Below are 17,239 nucleotides of genomic sequence, written 5' to 3' on the forward strand. Positions count from 1 at the left end.
AGCATTGCTGGAAGGTTATATCCAGGCTACCATTTCTATATGCTCAAACTATGTTTGGGATTTTCTAAGCTACTACAATTTGCACTTCTCTTGAAGAACATTAAAAATGTTCCTTTTAATCATGTATAGCTTGAGTTTTGAATGGTGTCTCTCTGTTTTCAGTCTTTTCTGTTATTAAGAGTCAGCTGTGTGATAAGACAGATTCATCGTTTATGCAATAACAGATCTTTTAATCATATAGCAGGAATGAAGTCATTCAACTATAAGTGACAGAACAGCTGTAAAAGCACTTTTAGTATTACAGTTCCCTGTACTTTCACCTTGGAACCTATGAAAATTCTAGCATTCCAGAAAACTGGATACTTTAAAATTGCAAATGGTTGTTTTATTATTGTTCATGCAAGTTCATCCCACAGATCCAGAAACTTAGAAAGCTACCTAATATTAAAGTTGTGGATAGGTTCCTTCAATTCAGCATTTTTATTCTGTCATTTAGTCGCTCCTGACTCTTCAATATGTAATGGATCTTATTTTGTCAAGATTGTCTACCCAGAATGGCAGTGGTTCCTCAGACCTCAGGTGAGAGTTTTCTAGCCATGCAGACTTCATTGTACATATTCAGTCATGGCAGTCATATGAATATTGAAGAATAAGAAATTAGAGTGAAATGATCCATCCAGTCTTTTACAACTTGGTATACTCCAACTGTGTGACCAAACTTCCAGAATTCTCAGCAACTCTGGAAAGGCTGGTGTAATTGGTAGTAGCAATATATGCTTCTTCAACATTGTTTCATGATCCTTTAACAAGCATCCTTTACATTTTGTGCAACAGAAACATATACAGAAAGTAAACATCTTTAGTTCTTAGGATGTAGCTTGCACAGCAGGGAGAGACAAACTGGATTTTCCAACAAGGTGATGTGAGGTGTGCAAATAATGTGTCACCTATTCAAGGCAGCAAGCAGAGATGGGTTAACAGAAAATCTTCTAGAGTTGCACCAAGGATATTCAAATATTTTGATCCAATTTTACATTGCTATGAAGAGAAAATTCCAAAAAGAATAAAAAAGCAAATTAATCTGTGCTGCCCACTAGCCTATTTAGTCTACAGGAAAAATGAAGATTTATGTGAATCCAAGAAATGAAAATTTAAATGAAAACCCCCACTATAGGCAAGAGACTTAACAGTAACATTAGTCAAAATGACTCTTTCCAGATGCATTGAAAGCTGGTAAAAAGAGAATACTAAATATATGTATATAAAATTTAAATAATGGGTTTTGTTTTTCCAGAATGTCACAACATTTGCTCAGAAAGGAATGGCACCTTCTTTGAAGTTTTGAGCTCTTCCTCTTTTTATGTATCTTTTTATTTAAGGATAGACAAACGTGTTCCTGTTCGATTCAGAAGTAACCCCACCCCCACCCCCTATCAAATATTCCCAATCCACTATTAAAACTTTCTCCCTGTTGCAGCTGAGACTTGGAAAAGTAACAAGATCAGAACCCATCACCACATCACCTTTATCCACAGCAAGTAGAAAAGAAAGGCTGTGGTGGAATGTCAGGTGGCAGATTGGAAGATATGGACCTAGAATTCTCCACTGGCTTAAAGTTGCCAAGGCTGAGAAGCACTGATATAGAGGCCTGTAAGGGAGATTGGAGCAGGGTGGAGGGATTCATATTCTCTCTGATTTCTCATTTATTCTAAGCCAGAGAAAAACTGGCACGATATGATGTTTGTCTTATTACAATATGAGATACCAGAGTCAAGCTGTGTTTCAACATGAAGTTATACAATGTCTGGATCACTATTAATTTCACTAATTAATAATAAATTTATCCTATAAAAATAAATGACAGTCTTTTCTTTCAGTAGGGACCAACTGATCATTTCAGCATTGGGGAAGGAATTCCCAGGCATCTGTTTACATTGGTTGACACCTGTAAAATGGTTACCTCTCTGCTCTTTTTTTCTTCTGACCTGAATCATGTGCCCTATGGCCCTTCTTCACCTCACCTTTTACATAGCAGTCAAGGTTTCAGTGGATCTCAGTCAGGAGCAAAATTACTAAATGGAATATGCACTTGTAGACAAAGAGCACAATCCGTGGTCTATTGCAACTCCATTGGCACATGTGCTTTGTTTGCTCACAACACAGGTCCCCTACAAAGTGATGATGTTTACTGTGCAACAAATAGAATATATGCTGATAATATCTCCTCCTTTAGCGCTAGCACTTAGACCCCTAGTGCTTTACAGTACTCCGAGTGGTTTACAACATCAGCGTATTGCGCCCCCAACAATCTGGGTCCTCATTTTACTGACCTTGGAAGGATGGAAGGCTGAGTCAACCTTGAGCAGGTCAGGTTCAAACTCCTGCCAGTGAGAGGACTTAGCTTGCAATACTGCATTCTACATGCACCACCATGGCTCAATTTAGTCATAATCACAATATTTAGTAAAAAAAAAGTGTCTTGTTCACATCTGTTTGTGCTTGCAGCAATATAATAAACTTCTAAAATCATGGATAGGAAGAATGATTTGGCCCCCACATGTCTTAAGTTGCACAAGCGGACAAAATTTGAAGGTAGAATCACAATACACAAAGATATATCACATGTGTAGAGAGCATAGTCACTCCTGCTGTTTCATTTCAATTTATGTGTACACAACAGCAGTTCAGTTATACACTTCCCAACTGATGAACTTCATTCACCAGAGAAATTTTTAGCCCTTCTCCCAACACGAACCTGTTATAATTTGCTGCTATTGGCAGATTAAAAAATACTATCTGGAACAAGCTTGCTCAGAGGCAAGACTTCAATTCCTACACACACACACACACACACACACACACACACACACACGCACGAACGCGCGCGCACACACACACACACACACACACACAGACACCTTCTTGCCATTCAGCTAATGATTATTCCCATACATGGCCTAGCAAAGTGAGTGCAGCTCTATTGGCTGCAGAACAAGGATTAAAGGCTGCATCTGGTCCATAAGTTGCCTGTATCTGTTTATTAGATTTTTATCCTGCCTTTCCTCCAGGAGCTCAAAGCATCATGCATCGCATCCCTCCTCCAAATCTATCCCCTACTCTCAACCTCCTAAAGTGGGCTGGGCTGAGAAACTGAGACTGGACTAAAGTCACCCAGCAAACTTTCATGTTCGAAAGTGGATGGACCCCCGGGGACTCTCTGGTCCTAGTCCAGAGAGTTAAACTGACTCAGGATTGGGTCAGATCTGCTAGCATTTAGTGAAGCAGAGTTTCTGTCTTGGGAATCTTCCAAATGCATGGATTTCAATTCCAGATTTCTAAGCCAGGTTTACCTTTGCTAAGAATCTTAGGGTTTGTCATTTATACATCTGGAAGGGACTTTGGTTGGGAAGAATGTGGTAAAGAAGTAAGAAAAAACAGAGGCATCTCTAGTAGGAATGTTGAAAGGTCAAGCCGGAAATGTGTTGTTGTAAAATGGAAGCACCTTCAGTCAGAGATGCTACCAGGAGAGGACTTCTGGTCAGATGTGCCGGGCTCTGTAGAGCAGAATTCAGCAGGACTGGATGCTACATGTTTTAAAATGAAGTAAAACCAAGCAACTTATGTCTGCCTATGCAGCTGCTCTGGGTCTGCCATAAAGGAAATAGGCACATAGCTTAAAACTAATCTCAATTTCTGGCCTACTTTCTTCTGAATATTAGCTATTGCTCCCAATTTCACTCACATCCCGAGCATAGTTGCAAGTAGATGCTTGTCGACAGTGTAGAGTTTATTGGGGTGGGGCTGTTAAGGGAGAGCAATTCTCCAGCTGGATGATTGTTTATTTCAATTGCAGGCAAACCAAGATCCAGGTTTGTATTGGGCTGGAGAGGAGGAAAAGGAGGAGCGTGAGGAAGGATGGGAAGCAATTGTGTCATAGGCCAGACCAGCAGGCACAGAGTAGCTCTATTGATTTAACAAAGCAAGCAACTACCAGCAAGAGGTACCTTCTTGGTTATAGGCAAACTCCTAAGAAAATGGCCACCATACACAGGTGACAAGCATTAGTGGGGCCTCTGCTCTCTCTGTTTTCCCAGAAAACATGCAAAGGGTATATCGGTAGTGCCAGTGTCATCAGCTGGGCTATATAATGGATGCTCCCACCTCAGTTTATGTTTCCAGTGACCACCATGAGAAAACTGGATGAGAGGATCTGGAGGGAAGGAGGAGAGGGGAGGCTAAGTCATCCATAAAGGCTGCTTCTGTCCTTTATTGGCAAGGCTTAAAGTGCATAGGAGTAAAAGCAGAGTCCAAGGCAAAGTGAAAGGAGAGGGGCTGATGGCAAGGTCGAGCCCAGCCAGCTCCCTGAAGAAGGATATCCACCGAAAAAGGCCACTTGAGCTACACACAGAGAGAAAGAGAAAAAGAAGCAGAAAGGACAGAACACTTGTTAGTGGCACTCAGCAAGGAGGCAGCCTTTAGGGGAAAGGATGCAGGGCTACACAGAGAAGTCCAAAAATCCCAGCCACTGTCTTCTAGCCATGGAACTGCCGGTGATAGCTGGCAAGCAACAGGTAGAAGGAAAGCAAGCACCCTTGTCTCCACCTGCCATTTCCCTCTGGCAAGCCACAATGGGTGAGTAACTGCTCAGCAATGATTAGTAGTTTCCAGAATGTTTGATACCAAATTTTCCTAGCCCGGGCAAAATATCTACCATACTTCTCCTCAGCTTAACAAGGGTACAGAGCAGGAAGTATTACCCTTTGCAATAATTTGTTATTAATCAAGGTGAATTTAAGAGCTTGTTAGTTAATTTGCTTCCCGCTCCAAGCTTTCCTTCCCATCTAACTAAGAAGTTCGGAGTTCACTGCCTGACAGCTTCTTATGAATTTCCTAGCTGACTTCGGGAAGGGTATTCCCTTCTGCCCATGTCATCACTCACCAACACAAGCGGTGCCGTCCTCATTGGGTTCAAAGCCCCGGTTACAGCGCTTGTTGCTGCGGCAACGGTACCCACCATATGTGTTGATGCAGATGGGCCTGCCTCTCGGACACACAAAAGGAAATTCTGCACACTCATCCATGTCTGGGAAGAAAGGAAGTGAGAGAGAGGGGAGAGAGGGAGATAGCATGGGAAATAATAAAAGGCAGCCTCAGAAATCAGCCACACTGGAGGGTTTGGATACCAAAGAGCGCCATTCTACTTCAGGGAAACCCAGCTGTGGGAACCAAGAAATGTCATCCCAGGAGCGTTTGCTGATCTTCTCTTGGCAGGTGACTCACCCACACAACGTCCATTCTTGTGCTGAGAGAATCCTTGGCCGCACTAGGAGGGGAAAAAGGAAAAACAGATCATCAGGAGACCATTGATCTCTAACCTCATTTTTGTCATACATATTTTGAGGGATTTGTTCAATTTGTGTAGTTGCAGTTTCTGCCTCAGATCACACCCTAATACAGGTAGTCCTTGACTTACAACCATTCATTTAGTGACCATTCAAAGTTACAACAGCACTGAAAAAAGGGTCTCATGACCGGTTTTCACACAACTATTGCAGCATCTCCATGGTCACATGCTCAGAATTCAGGCCCTTGGCAACTGGCTTGTATTTATTAAGCGAATCATTGCAGTTGTTAAGTGAATCCTGCAGCTATTAAGTGAATCTAGCTTCCTGCAATGATTTTGCTTGTCGAAAGTTGGCTGGGAAAGTTACAAATGTTGATCATCGCAGCACTGACCCAGACCATTTATAATCTTCCCAGGCAGCTTCTGACAGGCAAAATCAAGGTGATTCACTTAATAGCTGCAGGGTTCATTTAACAACTGCAATGATTCGCTTAACAACTGTAGCAAAAGATTGTAAAATGAGGCAAAACTCACTTAACTGTTTTGATTAACAATGGGAATTTTGGGCTCAACTGAGGTTGTATATCGAAGATTACCTGTATACAGCTCCCAATCTTGAGGCGTATTTTTGTTATAATATCACTTCTGACCCTCTTGTACAGTAAATGTAGAAGTCAGTGCCTCCTATTTTGCAGCAAAGACTTCATATGGAAATCAAGGCACACAGTAGATTTTCTGGATAAGAAGGAGCAGCAAGAAAAAAAATCTGCACTGGGTAAATATCAGTCAGTGCAAATTTGAATCTCTTCACTATCTATTGTGAATGTAGTTGAGAACTCACAAACCAGTATCTGCAAACGGAAAGGTTGTGTTATTGTATTATTATGGCTGGTTGTACAGTCAGCCCGATATGTAGACTCAGTTTGGTCTTTTTGAGTCCTTCCCAAAGGCCTGGGATAACAGATGCTGTTCAACAATATTAAAGGTATTGTCACAGGATATAAGCTGCTCCAAGTAAAGACTTTACAGACTCGTGCCCAATCTTTTCATTATAGAGATGGCATGTTCAAATTTTGTTTCCAAATTTCAGCAGTCCTTTTTAAGTAAACCCCATTACTCCATTATAGGCAATGTCCAATCTGCAATTTAAAACAATCACAACAAAGCACATAACACTCCAGGCAAAACAGCTGTAACAGTACAAAAATCATGACAGAGACTCCACTAATATATTAAACATAAGAGGGTAAGTGCTGCCCTTGGAGGGAATCCTTCTCCAGACATCCGGTGCAGGAACATAGAAGACATGGTTCCTTGGGTTCACAATGTAAGACTATTTAACTGAAAGGACTTGGATTGAGCCCACTTTGTCTGAAGATACCAGGCAGGCAGAAATGATTGGTGACAAGGCAGTTCTGCAGATTAAACCAGACCCTGGTGGCATGAAGGCTTTATAGGTAATGACCAGCACCTTAAATTGCACCTGGAAGCCAACTGGTAGCCACTGCAGCTCGTGTAGCAACGCTGGCAAATGAATATAACAAGAAGTGCTTGCATTTCTACCTTTTACACATATACAGCTATAGCTCCCAGAAGGTCTTCAAGGGCAGCCCCATGTACAGTCACAAGATGAGTAAAGCTTGAGTGAGAGTATCTGAAGGCCTCCTGGGACAAGAAAAGAGCTCAACTGACGCACAAGATGAACCTTTGCAAAAACCTGCCGGCCGCACCTCCTCTTTGAGCAGTAGCTACATATTCAGGAAGACTTCCAAATTGCAGACCAATCTCAAAGTGGGGAAGCATTACCCCCATCCAGCCCCCTCCAAGACAGTGAAAATGTTCCCTATTTGGGAGCCCAGACAGCCACAGCCACTTAATCTTGTGAGGACCAAGCCAAAATCTTTTCCTCCTGTCCAGACTCCTGAACAATTTAAGCTTTTCTGGATTTATGAACACTATCTCTGAAAGAGAGGAACAACACTACCTGAAGACAGTCGTCTAATACTGTGGATTCCAACCCAATTGTTTCCTTAGAAAGATGGCACATTCAAATTTTGTTTCCAAATTTCAGCAGTCCTTTATTATTCAGCTTCATTTACTATCACATAGTTTCTTACACTGACGACTTGGCCGTTCCTTACCTCGTGCTAGTAGATTTTGAACATTGGAAGTCACTTTGCTGACAAAAGCAAATTTTGCAGCAGTGTCACCTTTATTACATCCACTTTAGTTTAATGTAGCTATCACAATTCAAAGAGTCTTAGATTTGCACTGATTATGTTACATAATTGGGTAATGAAATGTCTGCAAGCAAACAACCAAGCTCCAAAAACACGAAGAACCCTAAGCCAAATATATTCTCTTCCATGAGACTAGAGAAACTGGGCCACTGAAAGAGAACAGATATCAAAAACTTTGGAAAAGGAGGTAATGGAAAGGGGCAAGGGAAATCAAAGAAGGGCCTCTAACAGAAATTTATTAGATCAGCCTAGCAGCCCTTGTGGAAGCATCACATTTTCAGGTGGTGCAGCCTTCCTAGAATGATATTGTAGCTACATATATTTGAAGAGTCCTATTTAGTGTATGATCAAATCTGCCTTTCTTTTCCCCAAATATCTTTCCTTCTTGCTGGGAGCAGCTCCTGTTCAGCTAGGCACACTTTCCCTCGAGATCTAGGCCTGTAAAAAGTCATACAGACCAACACCCCCACCTTTTCTGCCCTTATGTTCCTGGCTCTTTTTCTTTTTCCACTAGGAGCCAATATTTCGCAATCCCGAGTTGCTGGATATCTTATTTAAATATTTTTGGAAGGTAAAATTGTGTGGAAAATCACTACCTTTTATTTTATTTTAAAATTATTGTAATACTTTTACTCAACAAGCATGATATTGGTATCTTGTTTCTTGGGACCCATTTAGTTTCATTGCTTTCATTACGGAGAAAATGACTTAACATTTCTTACACTGAAACACAACTTTAATTGGCTTAATTGTGAAGCTTACCTCAAGAGGAACTAAAATGGTGGGTGATCCTGGTGTGTCTTTGGGATAGAGAATCTCGAGTACAGAATTGATCTCAGTGCTCACTACAGCTCTGCTGATAAACTTGCCATCTGGCCAAGTCACTTCCAGGCTGCTGGGTTCATCCTGTCCTACAAGGAAAACGCACAGGTAATTGTTGAATAATAGAGAAAATTGAAGCCACCCTAGAAAGAGGAATGGTTGTTAAAAACCACCCTTCCTTCAGATTTATGTTTAGTTTTCCTCCTCCCAGATTTTAATAGCTGTTTCCAACAGCGATGAAAGAACTTGAGATGTGATGGCGTTGCATTGTTCCATCAACTACTCTGTGCCAAGACCAGCAGGGAATATTTGGGCATACAGGGTCCTTGAATTTCCGAGCTACTTGGCTTCACTTACAGTGCAATCTAACCTGGCAATGCCCCACTAAACCAAGCTACCTCAAGGATGCAGGAGAGTAATGAGGTGTGAAGAAATGCAGTGCCTTCTGCAAAAAAAAAAAAAAAAAACCAGCTGAAGGAGCAAACCAGGGCTTCACTGTAATACAAATAGTCTACTCTCTGGGAATGTAAATTACTGTGAACACCCTTTATTCTCTTGAGGATGAATTAGCTATCATTAATACATAAGATAATAACATTAACTTGCTAAATATTTTCAAAGAAAAGGATTATGATTGGGTAATAGGCTTTATTGCAGCAATAGTTTAGTATCCGTGGAGCCCCAATAAAGTAGGGAGGTGTTAGAGCTCTTTAAAAACTTGCTGCTGAATTGGCAGACTTGGGAAAACATTTAAAAGTATGAAATGTATTGGAGATTCTTTGGTATGCTTGTTTGACCTTAATAGAATTAGAAGGAATGTAGGGATGAGACCCTGAATTAAAACGTTTTGAAGGAATGGAAAGATAAGGATATAAGTTAGTGAAAGGGCAGGCCTAATGTTTTATCTAGTTTGCAGTCCCAAAGGTGTTTTTTTTCAGGAGGCAACTGGAGTTTCTTATTTTTTTTTTGTTTGAAGATGTTTCGCTTCTCATTCAAGAAGCTTCTTCAGCTCTGGCAGGACAGTGGGGAAGAAGAAGAAGTGATGTTTGGTGAGTATCAGGAAGTATTAGGAGGGATGAGAGACAAGGAAGCTCCAGAAAAAAAAACCTAAAGAAGCTAAACTGTTCACAAGAAAACAAAAGTGAAGTCCATGTATGGCAATGCCTTTCTTAAGTTAGGCTTTAGAAAATTGCATGCAAGCTTTTGTGTTTTCAAGAACTCTAATTTGAAAATAAAAAAAGCCGTGTGGAACAAAGTGGGGAAATATGAATTGAAGTTTGTTAATAATTGGCCCATGTTTGCAACAGTTTCAGGGTCACATGGCCTGTTTGCATATGACCCTATCAAATACAGAGGTGGTGTTAGGTTGCACCAGGGTTCTCCCTCTCAAATTTGATTTGGAAGAAGAAATAAGTAATAACTAGTACTGTATATTACAGGTAGTCCTCAACTTACAACCACAACTGAGTCCAAAATTTCTGTTGCTAAACAAAACAGTTGTTAAGCCGCGTTTTACTACCTTTCTTGCCCCAATTGTTAAGTGAATCACTGCAGTTGTTAAGATAGTAACATGGTTGTTAAAGTGAACCTGGCTTTCCCAGTGGCTTTGCTTGCCAGACAAAAGATGATCACTTGATCCCAGGACGCTGCAACCATCATAAACACATGCCATTTGCCAAGTGTCTGATCACATGACCACATGATCCTAGGTCGCCAGCGTGACCAATGGTCATAAATCCTTTTTTCCCCAATGCCATTGCAATTTTGAATGGTCGCTAAACAAATAGCTGTAAGTCAAGGACTACCTGTATTGGACTAGTAGGCAGATGGCTGGGGCAAAAGAGACTGGGGTCACACACTGCTTTGCATTTCAAGCCCTGCCTCTACTCCTCCTCACTCACCCAAGCCGAAATGGGCAACAGGCTCCATCTCACACAAGTACCCAGACCCTCCATCAATGATGCGCAGATGGGCACCACTGTGCCGTGTGAACAGCACCACTTTAGCACCACGAGCAAATGCCCCAAAGCGTGTACGTGGAATCACCCGCAGCCAGTTGTTGCCAGCACCCTGTGGAGATGGACAGACAGACTCAGCCAAAGGGATGAAGTGGTCATGGAACTGAGGAAGGACTTCCATGCTTGTTGACATACAGATTTGATTTTCAACGCTTTAAGGGTTAAGGTAATTTTCTAAACCTACCTCGTTGACCTTGAAGACGGAGAGGGGTTGTGCCATGGATTCACCATGTGAAAGGATTAAATCCAGCTTCCCATCATCATCAAAATCTACCACCACTCCTCCTAAAATGATATAATCTCAGTAAGGAAATGCATTTTTGGCCATCACTTTTGTGAAAGGGCCACATTACTTAACAGCGATATTGAATGATATAATGCCCAACATGAGAAAATCAGAATATAGTTTCTTCTCTGTGCTCAATTCCATTCAGTTTCCCTGCAGTGGTATTGGCTGGGTCTCTCTACTCCACAGATACTATTTTTTCCTAGTTTCCTATTAATCCTCTACTCCCTTTCTGCTCCTGATATTCAGGAATGAAGTCTCCTGGCTGTTGATAGGAATCACACACAAAGGTAATTCTTCTCTTCCTTGATATGCTTTAAGAGGCATCCAATCATGGGACCAACCCATAGGCCATGAGGTCAGGCCGCATGGATGTTTTGTCTCTGAGCTGAATACAAATGATTATGCTTTTGTTATGATGCATCACAGGACCCAGGTGAAGATTTGCCAGTCTCTCCCTTTCTCCCTCAAACACCTGCAGTATTTGCATATGTTCATCGAGTGTTTACAAAACACAGGTTTAATGCAAACTTATCACATAAATACACTGTTATTTGGAGCCATTAGACTCACGTTTCCTAACTGTGCCCACTGCCAACAACCCAGATATCTAGATTTTCCTGGCACAGAGAGGGATCGCTGGTACACAATTCATCACTGGCAGAAGGTCTGTCCCAACCATTGCCAATAGGTTACAGCAATCTCTTTTATATCTGTTTTATTCTTGCTCAGTGATGCATGATAATCCTGCCCACAAAAGACATGACAATGATTCACCTGTGCCACGCCCCTCTGGTTCCACAGCATCGCCAGGGTTCAGTTCTTCAATAGCTGGGTCGGCATGTTCTCGGCGGATAACCCTGCAGCAGAAAAGGACTGTAGTAATGAATGTTGTCCTCCCTGAACAGGACCTTAATTTTGAAAGTCTATTTCTGGTGATCACCACCCTGTATCTACAGGCTAGATCTCTAGGCTGTATCTGCTTTTGCCACTGTTCTTTTCTCTGGAAGAGACCTTGCACATTTGCAAAATGATAAATTTGGCACGGACTCCCTAGACTTGCCATATGCTGCTGCTATCATTTTATTAGTCAGAGAAATGTAAGCAACTCTGTTTAACAAGCCATTGATTGCCTACAATTAATGGGAACTGTGCATAAGTGCTAATTAGTGAAAGCCAGAATCTCCAGGGATTGGTCTAGGCAGAACAGACTGCTGTATCAGTAGTGAGATAGTCACAACATTGTCAACTGTATAAAGAGTGGCTGCAACTAAATGGGGCCCTTTCCGTTCTGATGAAACCATCTCACTCCTGTGGATTATGACACAGGAGAGTAAATGCCACTGTACAATGGATCAAGAAGTATCCCTCCCAGCTGTCTCCTCTCATGTTTGCATGCACAGCTTTTTAAAGACAGGGTGATTTCCACCAGACTCTGCTGGGAAACCTTTCTTGCAGTATCCAGGGCCAAGCAAGATAGGGAGCCCACTGCCCTAGCCTCTGGTGGCCATGTGGCTCTCACCCACCGGAAGAGGCGGTTGGCAGACGAGCCACGATACGCGATGTTGTTGAAGAAGACCTCCAATTCCTGGTCATTGTCAAAATCAGCAGCGATGACGGTGCGGACAGGTGATGGCATGGACAGTTTGGGCGTGGCAATGTCCTGGGGGAAGGACGGGGATTAGTGGGGCAGGGCTTGGGCTTGAGCAGGACCAAGAGGAAGTAAAGATTAGGAATAGATTTAGGTGGTTGGAGACTTTGTTGCTGGGCTGAAAAGTAGGAAGCTAATTGCGGCAGGCAATATTAAAAGTCTATATAGTTTCACGAGGGAGTGTTCTGCTGATGGATAGAAACTAAGATGAGGAAAATGCTGCCAAATCTACATAGCGAGAAAAAGGAACATTCTTGAGCTGGGAGATAATCCTTAAAAAAATGGAATTTCTGGCCATCCAATTGGGGTATAGACATCAGTCTCTTTGGTGATTGGACCTAATCTATGTGCTCCATTCTTTTTTACATGACTTTATTACCAGATTCCCCTCACCCTCTTTCCCTGCTCAGAGCCCAGGACATTCCAGGCATATGCCGCTGTTGGACTTCCCTTTTCCAGGTTGTACTTACTCGGAAGCGGATACGCCCACCTGCATTAACCTGCAGATAGAGCCGGTGAGGTCCATTCCAGTTACCATAGATAAGGTCAACTTTGCCATCACGATTGAAGTCAGCTAGGGCCACTCCACGACCATGTTGGTAGGGATCATCCAACCCTACGGAGGATGACCGGGAAGTCAGCTGGATGAACATTCCCATGTACTATACTGAACTGAATCTTATGCTGTTCTGGACTTCAAGGAATTTAGGCTCCATGGTGGCAGTGGACAGAAGAGGGTTTTCTGGCAGCTACTATAGTTGAGTAGGCATGTGAGGGGCTGGCAATCTGCTTTTCACCTCCCCCGCCCCCAGATCCTTCTCGCCAATGTGTTCCTATTCCCTTGATGACATGGAAGGAATGTTTCTAAAGAGAATAGGTGTCATCAGCAGCACGGCGGTGATGGATGCCAGCCTGACATTTCGTTAAACTCCAGTGATCATCAGCCAGGCACTAAATAACTGGTGGTTGAGCCTGGATGCACTTATAACCCCCCTCCTTCCCCAGAAATAGGGAGGCTGGGATGGATGGGGGGGGGGGAATCTCAACTCTAGTAGAATTTCAAGTGTCCAGCAACTACATAAATCATTTTAATCTGATAAGAGATGCCACTCCCAACACCCTCGGCCAGGCTGCATACTCACCAGTGCTGGGTGCTACATCTATGAAGGTACCGTCGCCCTGGTTCTGAAAGAGGAAGTTGGCTCCGTTCTCATTATCACAAAATATGTCAGAGGCAGCTTCACTGAGAATGGGACCCACCGCTATGCCCCGACCCCCTGGGAACAAGAGGAGTGAAAGCTCCAGAGCACTTCCAATCACCTGCTCCCTGTGAAGCAGTAACTGCACTGGAAATAAATCCCAGCCTGAATATAAGACCAAAACCCCAATAATGGATTCGTTCTCCTATTTCCCATCTCTGTCTACAGTGAATCCTATGCATTGATAAAACACTGAAATTCATCGTGAGGATCCCTATTTTACCCTGAAGTTCTTTAATACCCACAAAATTATTTGGTAAGAATCCAGGGCCTTTGAATGCTGAGCCAAGACCTTGGAAGATGAACGGGACTGGAGTCAGAGACTGGGCCAGCATTGTGTGAGGCAAGTTTTCCTTCCATCTCAGAGGTCTGTTTCTGGCAGCCAGAACTCAGTTGATGGCTACAATTGTGTTGCCCTAAAGCTCCAGATGTGCTATTATGCCTGGGTAGTGTGGGATTTTAAGAAGGGACCAATGGAAGATTCTGAAGCAAAATAGTTTCCATCATAAAGAACTCCCATTTCTTTCTTGCTGAAAACCATTTTATTTTCCCTCCACAAAAATGCATTATGGAATGGAAAATTTCAGGAAAAACAAAAACAGGCTGCTGTTCAGAGGAAATACTAACATGGGGAAAAAAAACCCCATGAATTACATTCTATGGCACTAAAAGATAAATTTATTCTGAACCTTAAGGCAACGCAACTAAGGAAGACCTCATGGAGGACATTCCTTCAAACCTGGAGTTCATTCTGATCAAAGCTCTCCCCAGTTTATATCCCCAGGTCTTCTTTAGCAATATAGCAACTTTCTGCTTCCCTCATACCTGTGAATTTATTGACTCCAGCTTCTGCAGCCACATCATTCAGTGCCACAATACCATGCTCTAGGTCACTGGCAGCTGTGTCCATCTCAATGAGGGCATGAGGACCAACTCTTCCATTGGCATAGTTAGCTATGTAAATGGAATAGCGGCCAGACCCCTGCAGGAAGGAAGGGAGTAGAACTGCTGAGAACCGAAGCTCCAGTGAAGCATTCCCATCCATTCCCCACATGTTGGACAGAAGAGCTAGATTCACATAACATGTGAACCCACCAAACCAGAGGAACAAAATACAATTCCTGTGTTCCTATATTATGCCCAAATGTAAACTGTGATGGTGTAACACAACAATCTGGTTCGTATAATGAAATGGCTGAGTTTCCAAAACACAATGAGCCACAAAATATTCAAGCTATGGTTCCTCATATTAGGTGCCTCTAGTGGGTTGCCGTTCCACAGTTGTGATAAGGATAAGTCTGGTAAAGGAAATGCCACGCCAGACCCTTGAACATACAAGCTAAAACAGTCTACTCAGAAGACACGATTGTTTTCTTATCCTTGCTAGGGGGCTTCCAAAAGAAACATGCCAGGTCTTCACGTGCCCATGTTTGCCCCAGGCTTCTTTGTCAGCCACCATCTGCCCCCTTTTGTTCTCCCATGGCACCCTGATTTAGCAATAATCATTGGAAAACAAACCACGCAAGGTAGAGAGAGAAGAAAATGCAGGTGACAGGGGCATAAATCACCCAGACAGGCGGTGTTTATCAGCAGCACGGCACTCGCCTGGCACTGCAGCCCCTGATGGGAGTCCTGACAGCTGTGAGGGAGGGGGCAGAGCCTGGTCACAGGGAGGCTGGGTAGAGAACAAGGCCTCTCCAAAAACATTTTTTTTTCTCTTTATGCAGCTTAGATTATGCTTCTTGGGTTCCAATGTCTTTCTTCCGCATATATGCCAGAGGCCACTGATTCTGAAGGGATAGCCCCAGCGAGCCAGCCTCATGCACTCACCAGCCTGTCTACACATGCCACGGAACGCCCAGCAAACCGGCTTGCCACACCCCGGTTCACCTCATCACTCAAGATGTCCTCCCAGCGCCCATTGCGGAACTTGAAGAGTTTATCTGTATAGGTGGCTACACCTGGGAAAGAGAGAGAAGACATCAAGCATCTTATGGCTTCAGGCTCTACTCCATCTCAGTACGCTCTTTCTCTTGTCAAAGATGGGGGAACCAGGCAGAGCTGTGCTTTCTCTAGGACCTCAACCGAGTCCTTTGGGAAAAGGGCTCCAAGTTTCCAGTGATCAGAGGTGGAACGATTTGGCATAAACCCACCCCGAAACAACACAGTTGCACTATGCAGATGTGAAATTTGTATGTACGTGCAGATTGTGTATGCGACCATCAAAAAATCCCTGTCCCACCTTATCACTACAAACTGAAACCTTCTTTTTTCTTCTCTGCTTTGAGCACCTCGTTCCTGACTGTCAGCCTTTACAGCTTCTCCACTCCAATACTCAGTGAGTCTCTAACTGCTAGCTAGTATGCAGGGCTGGCACTGCCGTGAATGCAGCAACTCCAACAAAGCTTAAGTGTTGGTAAGGGAGGTCGAGAAGAATACATTCATTAAGGGAAAATGTGCCAAAGCAGCACGGAGCCATGTACATCATAAAGGGAAAAGAAAAAATCGATGGCCAGACCCTGATGCTGGGAGTAATGTGATTGGCTGATTTAAAGAGTGGGAGTCTTTGGTAGCTGCAAAGCTGTAATTAGGTGTGTCAGGAAGACAGATAAGCAGAACCAAGAGTAGATCGATGAGGCAGGTAAAGGATCCAGCCCAACTCTGGAAGGAGCAGGGGCTGGATGGTGTTTTTTTCCTAGGGAAAGAGTGAGAGAGATCTAAAGAGGGGCTCCGAGCAAGTGGCAGGAAAGCAATCCTTGTTCCGGGGTTGCCACGAGCTATTCAGAAAGAATGTGGAAGCAGCCAAAATCCAGCATGGAATCTTAACAGAAAAGCCAGTGGTCAAGCAGCATTTCCCAGAAAACCCCACAAGCCCACCTGATGCTCAGAAAAGAAAAGCGGTCTAACTGCAATTTCTGCTAAGCAAGGGCTAGGCCATAAAGATTAGGCTGGCAGGGTACAGACGTGGACTAGTGCTACATATGTGACTTTGGCAACAGCATATTGTAAAGGAGCCCAGTGCCAGCCTAGCAGTTAGATACTCATCCTCCCAAAGGAAAACAATAATGACAGTGGAGCCACCGAGGCCTAGATGCTTCAGAGGTTTGCCATTTTTCCTCTGTCTTATTCATCTCAAGGCACGTTGTCCCAGAGACGCAATTCTAAGCCTTCAGAGCTGCAGTCACTGCTGGCAAGTAGAGATCTGGCAAAACTCTGAGTCAGCAGCCAAGTCCCTCTACCCCACTCCAAACCCCCACTGTCTGCCAGCCCCACTGCTGCCAGAGAATCGACAAAATCACTCAGCTGGGAAATTAACTCCAGGCTTGAAACATCACACCCTGGTGGCCAGTGAAGGTCAGGAATTGGTACAAGGCTAGCAGGCGAGGTCCCAGAGTAAGCTATGCAGAGGGAAGCCTACAGGACACCACAGAAAATAAAGAAAGATGGCTGAACAGACTCCTGGCCTTCAGCCACATCACTATGTGTCCCCTCCGAGAATCACTTCTGTCCCCTCTTTTGGGCAGTTTAAATGGATCCTGGAACCAGTTAGCACTACAATGTCAAGCTGCTACAATGGGAGGATTTCCAGACATACAGTATGTTGTATATCACAGTTGGA

At 43.4% G+C, this 17,239-nt stretch overlaps 1 protein-coding gene across 4 annotated transcripts in view; it reads right to left on the reverse strand.

Annotated features, from left to right (window-relative positions):
* Positions 1–209: 209 nt before the first annotated feature.
* CRTAC1 (cartilage acidic protein 1) overlaps positions 210–17,239 on the reverse strand; it is a 31,736-nt gene continuing 14,706 nt past the window's right edge. Inside the window, exons 4-15 of one of the 4 annotated variants that reach the window (XM_026701227.2) lie at positions 15,451–15,581; positions 14,446–14,602; positions 13,504–13,638; positions 12,832–12,977; positions 12,237–12,373; positions 11,488–11,570; positions 10,609–10,709; positions 10,308–10,476; positions 8,347–8,495; positions 5,281–5,323; positions 4,940–5,083; positions 210–1,038 (exon numbers count right to left, since the gene is read on the reverse strand). In XM_026701227.2, coding sequence (XP_026557012.1) covers positions 1,031–1,038; positions 4,940–5,083; positions 5,281–5,323; positions 8,347–8,495; positions 10,308–10,476; positions 10,609–10,709; positions 11,488–11,570; positions 12,237–12,373; positions 12,832–12,977; positions 13,504–13,638; positions 14,446–14,602; positions 15,451–15,581 — 1,403 coding nt within the window. In that variant the 3' untranslated portion in view covers positions 210–1,030. Of the gene's footprint in view, positions 1,039–4,151; positions 4,399–4,939; positions 5,084–5,280; positions 5,324–8,346; positions 8,496–10,307; positions 10,477–10,608; positions 10,710–11,487; positions 11,571–12,236; positions 12,374–12,831; positions 12,978–13,503; positions 13,639–14,445; positions 14,603–15,450; positions 15,582–17,239 lie in introns of those variants that run through there. The other 3 variants (XM_087932927.1, XM_087932926.1, XM_087932925.1) reach the window with 3 other exon arrangements.

The sequence above is a fragment of the Pseudonaja textilis genome, chromosome 4 (assembly GCF_049901715.1).
Source record: "Pseudonaja textilis isolate UNSWEBS1 chromosome 4, rPseTex1.2, whole genome shotgun sequence".
Classification (NCBI taxonomy): domain Eukaryota; kingdom Metazoa; phylum Chordata; class Lepidosauria; order Squamata; family Elapidae; genus Pseudonaja; species Pseudonaja textilis.